The following is a 7,722-nucleotide window of genomic DNA, read 5'->3' on the forward strand; positions in this document are numbered from 1 at the left end:
AACAGGGGCTGGCATGACATGTTCTTCCTATACTCCTTTCCACAGGTGTCTGCGGATCTTCCTCATGCCGAGGCCTAGGCTGCTGTGCTGCCACGCCACATTGCCCTGTTGCTGCTCACTACCATCTCCCATTTCCCCAAGGTCTCCTCTTCCTCCTGGGGCCAGTGGGATCGGCCTGCTCATTATCAGTATCTTAGGGGGCAAAGTGTGGGCCACAGAGCTGGAGGAATCCTTGTTTTGCAGCCTTGTCAGAGGTTCTTCAATCCTTTTATCCATTTAGGTTTTCCAAGGAGAATACCTCATTTGTTTACCCTTCCTACCTGGAAAACAGGGCCACATGCCATGACGAAATAACACACTGCTTCATTTTGTATGCAGTTCACTTCAAAGACTTCATGCACATATGGTCATAGACACCCTGGGAAATTTAGGGCCATGAATATAACTCACCATCCAAACAGACTGCTTTTCTGTGTTTGTAGTAAAATCAGTCAAGAAATCCCATGTTGGAGAACACGTTCTTCTGAAAATTTTTTGTAATGTTAGTGTTTAAGGTTTTACCAAAAGTAATATATATGTCTCTTTCTTTTTTTCTACTGACCTTCCCTCCGGCTTCCTCTATCTCTAGTCTCTTGTTCTTGTCACCCACTCCCAGTGTCTTGCCTCTGTTGGTCTGTTGGTTGTGCTTATATTCTGAATATGTTAACAATACAATATGTAAAATTTAAACATTTAAGTATATTGTAATTTAAATCAGCACTTAGGAAGCAACCTTGTACAATTCAAACCTTGCCTCCAATCCTGAAACTTCATAATGGTACCTACAATTCTTGATGCTTCCCCCAAACCTACCATTTGCTTTTTGTCATTCTTAAATAACAGAAGCCAAATTGCTTACAATAAAATATTGTCTGTACCTTATCATTTTTATTTTCAGTGTCTAATTCTTCTGTCACAGGGGCTTCCCCTCTGACTCCCCAAGTGCCCAATCAGGTGAGCTACTGTACTGCATGATTCACTCTCTCTTGCATACATGGTGTATCCTGTGATCGCCGCCAGCACCACACTCAGGACCTCTTACAGGGGTGTCCCATCGGCTGTTGCAGTAATTGCCGTGTCCCCATCATACCCATCTCCTGTGTGGCTGTAATAATCATCACAGGAACTGGGCCACCATAAGTCAGAAGGGGCCTTCGTGGTGGTGGTGCCCAGTTTTTTATTGGAATGTTGATCTTCCTTTTGTTTAGTGGATGAGTTCAGTATGAATTTTGGAGAATAGGTCCTTATCTGATATAACATTGGCAAATATCTTCTCCCAGGCAGTGGACTTCCTTGTTTTGTTGTTGTTGTTGTTGTTGTTGTTGTTGTTGTATTTGTTGGCCGCTTCTTCTCTGCAGAAGTGTTTTAATTTGACGTCGTCCCATTTGTTTCTTTTCTCCTCAGTTTCCATTGCCCTAGGAGCTGTATCAGTAAAGGTATTGCTGAGACAGATGCCTGATATTTTGCTTCTTCTAAGATTTTCATGGTTACCCACTTACTTTTAAGTCCTTTATTCATTCCCAATTTATACTTGTATATGGTGTAAGTTGGTGGTCTAGACTAATTTTTTTTGCATGTATCTGTGCTATAAGTCCAACACCAATTATTATTATGTTTTTATTTTGGCTTTGTAATATCTTCAATGAAACAAAATAAAATTTCCTCTATGATAATTGAGTCATACTTTCTCTAAATCTGGCCTTTAAAAAAATCCCCTGGGGCACAGTCCCATCCGTTCTTTGATTTTCCTTCCACTGATCCCAAACCTCGGCTGTAGTCTGCGTCCTTTCAAAGGACAAAAGCAGACCCGGAGGCCTCAGAGCTGCCCGCAGCACCCTCCTGCCCGTGGCACCCTCCTGCCCGCGGGAGGTGCAGCGCCCATCCCCATCTGGACCTTGGCTGCCAGGGAGAGTCAAAGCCTGAGAATCAAAGTGGCAGCATGTCATCGCCTTCACCGGCCTGTCTCCAGCAGCACAAAACCAGTCCTCCCTGCCAGTGCTCTGGGGACCGGCCCTCAGGGCGATGTGGTGGCGCTGTCCCCTGGCAGCCAAGTGTCCCAGGCTTGTCTTTGGGGATCTCTGTGTCCATGGTATAAATGCGAGTGAGATCAGACACAATGTTATCAATGATTGGTTTGGTAAGGTCTCCACTAAACACCTGCCACCATGGCTTCTCGGCCATGGCCTCAGCGGGCACCTGGACCCCATAGACCTGCAGGGCCAGGTGGAGCACCGCCACCGCTATGTGCTGAGCCTGGAACCGGAAGCACAGCCCCCCGCGGTAGCTGTCCCGCAGCAGGGCCCAGGCAGTGACGGAGATGGGGGTCCGTTGCCAGCTGTAAGGATTCAGCCAGTTCTTGAGAGAAATCAGGTAGTGGAGCAGGTACCTGTGTGGGTGCTGAAAGGAGACTTGGAAGCGCAGTACCCGCAGCACAAGGAGCTCGCACTGCACAATGCTGTCCTGGATCACCCAGACTACGGAGTCCATCTCCAAGGGCTCGCTGCCTGGATGGAAGTACCTGTTGGACACGTTGATGATGTCACGGGTTCGCAGGGGCTGTTCTTCCACTTTGCCAGCCAAGTAAAGGGCAGACATGGCGACCAAGTAGGGGTCATAGGCGTCCAGGTTGATCTCGCAGAAGAACTTATGGTAAATGGCACAGGCGGTGGCGAGGGGAATGGACTGCATCCCTAGCTTGACACCTGCCTCCATGATGAACCTTGTCACGCGGAAGTGCACCCTCGCCTGGGGTTCGGGCCACCCCTTGGCGCCTGGCGCCGCGTCCTCCTCTCTGCAGCTTTCCAGGCTAAGGTCCTCCATGGGGCCCTGCTGGGAGGCCCCAGACCCCGCGGGAAGGGCAAGAGTCTCCAGTGCAGTGCCTGTGCCAGCAGAGTCCTAGCCCAGTGCGCAGCCGCCCCACCGCGCCCCGCCCCACCGCGCCCTGCCCCGCCCCGCGCCGCCCCACCTACCCAGCCCTGCCTAGGCCTGACTGCCATCCAGGTTCCACCACCAATTATTGAAGAGACTGTATGACTGCATTCTATGCTTTTGCCTCCCTTTGTCAAATATTAATTGAGCATAATGGTTAGGGTCGACTTCTATGTTCTCTGTTCTGTCCCATTGGTCTTTATGTCTGTTTTAGTTCCAGTAAGAGGCAGTTCTGAGAATGGTGGCTTGTAGTATAGCTTGATATCTGGTATTGTGATCCCTCCAAATTTGTTCTTCTTTGTCCAGATTGCTGTAACTATTTGGGGTCTTTTCTTAAATTCATAGGAATTTTTGGAAACTTTCTTCTAGGTCTGTGAGATACGCCATTGACATTTTAATGGTTAATACATTAAAACTGTACATTGCTTTGGGTACTATGAACATTTTAATGATGTTGATTGTACCAAACCATGAATATGGTATGTTCTTCTATTTGCTTTAGTCTTCCTCTATCACTTTTTTTCAATTTCCTGTAGTTTTCCAAGAACAGGTTTTTACCTCCTTAGTTAATTTTATTCCTAGGTTTCTTAAATTTTTGTTGCACTGCTAAATGGCATTTTTGTTTGTCTGTTTCTATTTCTGAGTTCATTATCCGTGTATCAAAAAGCCATAGAATTCTGGGTGTTAATTTTGTACCCTGCTACATTGCCAAATTCATTTATTAAATCTCCTAGTTTTTTTGGTGGAGTCTTTAGGTATTTCTATGGACAATACCATGCCATCTGTGAATTATGACAGTTTTACTTCCTCTTTTCCACTTAGCATGCCTTGTTTGACTTCTTCTTGTCTGACTGCATTGCCTAGCACTACCAGTACTCTGTCGAACAGAAGTGGTGAGAGTGGGCATCCCTGTCTTGTTCCTCTTCTTAGAGTAATTGTTTTTGCCCATTGAGTATGATGTTGTCTGTAGTTTTGTCACATAAGGCTTTTTTAATGTTGAGGTATGATCCCTCTATGCCCAGTTTGCTTCGAGTTTTTATCAAAATTGGGTGTTGGATTTTGTCAAATGCTTTTCCTGCACCAATGGATATGAATCTCTCTCCATTTGTTTATGTGATGCATCACACTTATTGATTTCTGGATGTTGACTCATCCTACTTCCCCAGAATATATCCGCTTTGGCATGGTGTATGCTCATTTCAATGTAATGTTGCATCGCATTTGTTAGAGTTCTGTTGAGGATTGTAACATCTATGGTCATCAGAGATATATTGGCCTGCATTTTTCTTTCTTTGTGTTTTCTCTATCTGGCTTTGGGATTAGAGTAATGCTGGCTTCATAGGAAGTGTTGGGAAATGGTACTTCCTTTGAATTTTATGGAATAGTCTGAGGAAGAAGGTTTTAGTTTTTCTTTGAACACTTGGTAAAAGTCCCTGTGAAGCCGTCTCGCCCAGGCTTTTGTTTGCTGCAAGTTATTTTTGTGACTGCTTGAATTTCCTGAGTAGTTATTGGCGTGGTCCTATGTTTTATTCTTCCTAACTGAGTTTAGGAAGATTGTATTTTTCTAGGAATATGTCCATTTCTTCAGGGTTGATCAGTTTGTTGGAGTAGAGTTGTCCATAGTATTTATTTACAATCCTTTTTATATCTGTGGGGTCTTTTGCTATTTTGCCTCTTTCATTTCTGATTTTGTTTACTGGGGTCCTGTTGGTGAGCCTAGCTAGAGCTTAGTCAATCTGGTTTATCCTTTCAAAGAAATAGCTCATGTCTTTATTAATCTTTTGTGCGGTTTTTGTCTCTATGTCATTTATTTCTGCTGTGATCTTCATTATTCCTTCCTGCTGCTCAGTTTGGGCTTTGCTTGTTGCTCTGTCTACCTTTTTAAGTTGTGCGGGTTTGATAATTTGTGAACTGTTTTTCTTGTTCTTTGAGTTAGGCCTGTAATGCTATGAAGCTCCCTCTAAGGACTACTTTCAGTGTGTCCCATAGATTTTGGACTTTTATTTTTAATTTTCATTTACTTCCAGGATGATTTTAATTTCTTCTTTAATCTCTTTGGTAACCCAGTTATCTATCTTTGTACATAAAAGCCCTGTGACCGGAATGGCAGAATGACCAGAATAGCTGGTGGCTATGACTTGCATTGCGGCAGCCAAGCAGTCTTATCTGGGCCCCAATCGGCCATATCCCTGACCAACCTTGCTTCCCATCGGCCCCCAATCCCCCATTCGGGGCAGGACTGATAAGAAAACCACTCACAGCCTTTCCCCTGGTCAGCCCCACCCCCTATATGCGCTAACGCCCAGATTGGAGGCATGGCCTTCTGGTTAACCGCCAATGGCCACTAACCGCTGCAGGCCTGGCCCCATGTGCCCCCATCTGGGGAGGCCAACCAGACTGCTTCCATACAGGAATTCATACCCTGGGCCTCCATTTATTTAATAAAAGACTATTTAGCCTCCAAGTATTTGAATTTTGTTATATCTTATTGTAGTTTATTAGCAATATAAGAGGCCCAGTGAACGAACTTTGTACACTTGGCGGAGTCCCTCACCCTCTGGCAGCCTGGGAGACCTCAGGGGATGTCCGAATGATGTCTTAGGCTTAGTCCCAGTTGCCAAACATGCTTAGCGCCTCTGTGGAGGTGGGAGAGATTCCTGCCACTGCTGCTCCACTGGCCAGTCGTCAGCACAGGATCCAGCTGAATGGTGCTGCCCTGTGGGAGCTCACTGATCCCCAAGGGCAGCTCTTGCATTGAGAGTCTACTCCCTGGGTGTCAGAGCACATCATAGCAATCGGTCTTATCTCTTTTTTATGACCTTTACTTTGAGATTTCTTTTTTCTCTCTTTTCTAAATTGTTTTATTGCTTAAAGTATTACAAAGGGTATTACATATGTCTCCTCTTTCTTCCCCTCCCTGACTATCCCCTGGCCTCCCCTAACTCCCAGTGTCTTATGTCCATTGGTTATGCTTATATGCATGCATAGAAGTCTTTCGGGTGATCTCTTACTCTCCCCGCCTGCCCCCCAACCCTCCCCGGCCTTCCCGCTGTAGTTTGACAGTCTGTTCGAAGCTGCTCTGCCTCTGTATCTATTTTTGTTCATAAGTTTATAATGGTCTTTATTATCCATAAATGAGTGAGATCATGTGGTATTTTTCCTTCATTGACTGGCTTATTTCACTTAGCATAATGCTCTCCAGTTCCATCCATGCTGCTGCAAATGGCAAGAATTCCTTCTTTTTTACAACAGCATAGTATTCCATCATGTAGATATACCACCGTTTTCTAATCCATTCATCTGCTGATGGGCACTTAGACTGTTTCCAGGTCTTAGCTATGGTGAACTGTGCTGCTATGAACATAGGGGTGCTTATACCCTTTCTGGGCTCAGAGGTGTGGCAAACTTTCCTGCCCAGATCCCTGGTTTTTACCTTACCAGAGGAACTCTGCCCTTCCTGGCTGTAAACTGTCTGACCACCTGAGTGTACTTTGCCAATTCCGGGTGGGTGTTATTAGTTTCAGCTGCTCACTCCATTTGCTCCAGGATGTGCCCTGGGACGTGTATGCCTATTCCATCGCCATCTTGGCTTCTTGAGATTTATTTCTTCAAATATAATTATTGATCCCCTAGTTTTTTCCCCTTCTTTGCCTGAAAAGTATTTCTCTCCTTCCACTTTCAGTCCATGTGAGTCCTTATTCTGAGGTGGGTCTCTCATAGACAGCATATATATGGGTCTTGTTTTATTATAATTTTGGCCATTATATATCTTTTGAATGGAGTGTTTAGTCCATTTAGGTTTAAGGTTATTTTGATAGGTACTGATATGTTGCCACTTTTTTCTTTATGCCTCTGTTTCTTCTGTCTCTTCTATTCCTTCTTTTTACAACAGTCCCTTCAGCATTTCTTGCATTGATGGTTTAGTAGTGAAACACTCCCTTAGATTTTTTTTTTTCTGTAAAGACACTGAATTCCCCTATAGTCTTGAATGATTGCCTTGCTGGATAAGTATTCCTGGATTTGGTTCCTTGTTTTGCATCACTTTGTATATTTCCTTTCATTCCCTTCTGGCCTGATGTGTTTCTGTTAAAAATCATTTGATAATCTAACAGGAGAGCCTTTGTAGGTGACTCTCTGTCTCTCTCTTGCAGCCTTTAAGGTTCTGTTTGTGTCATTATTGTTTGCCATTATAATTACAATGTGTCTTGGTATAGGTCTTATTGGTTTCATCTTTTTTGGGACTGTCTGTGCTTGTGTGACTTTTTCTTCCCAAGATCAGGAAGGTTTTGTGATTATTTCTTCTAATAGGTTTCCTAATCCTTGTTCCTCATCTTGTCCTTCTGACACCCTTATTATACACATGTTATTTGTTTCATGTTATCCCCAATCTCCCTTAGGATATCCACATGCTTTCTATTTTTTCTCTCAAGTTGCTGTTCAGATTGTGTTGTTCCAGGTGTGTTACTCTGCCCTGTCTCCTAAATCGCTGATTCAATCCTTTGCTACTTCTAGTCTACTATTGAAACCTTCCATCGTATTTTTTATTGTAGCTATTATCAATTTTTTTCATTTGTCCTTGATTCTTATGTAAGTTGTGGATTTCCCATGCATCTGGTGTATGAACTTTATGACCCTTATTCTGAATTCATTTCGAACATATTGTATGTCTCCATTTAATTGAGTTCCTCTTCTGGCAATTCCTCCTTTTCTGTCCTTTGGGTGTTGTTTGTTTGTCTCCCCATTTTAGCTATCATG

At 44.0% G+C, this 7,722-nt stretch overlaps 1 protein-coding gene across 1 annotated transcript; it reads right to left on the reverse strand.

Annotated features, from left to right (window-relative positions):
• Positions 1-316: 316 nt before the first annotated feature.
• On the reverse strand, positions 317-2,859 carry LOC308512406 (cyclin-Q-like; the record flags this gene model as incomplete). The annotated part of the gene is made up of 2 exons (XM_081082169.1): positions 317-320; positions 2,102-2,859. The coding sequence occupies 2 exons, from the start codon at positions 2,857-2,859 to the stop codon at positions 317-319; spliced, it is 762 nt and encodes a 253-aa protein (XP_080938295.1).
• Positions 2,860-7,722: the final 4,863 nt, after the last annotated feature.

The sequence above is a fragment of the Myotis nattereri genome, assembly GCF_964212035.1.
Source record: "Myotis nattereri genome assembly, chromosome: Y".
Taxonomy (NCBI): domain Eukaryota; kingdom Metazoa; phylum Chordata; class Mammalia; order Chiroptera; family Vespertilionidae; genus Myotis; species Myotis nattereri.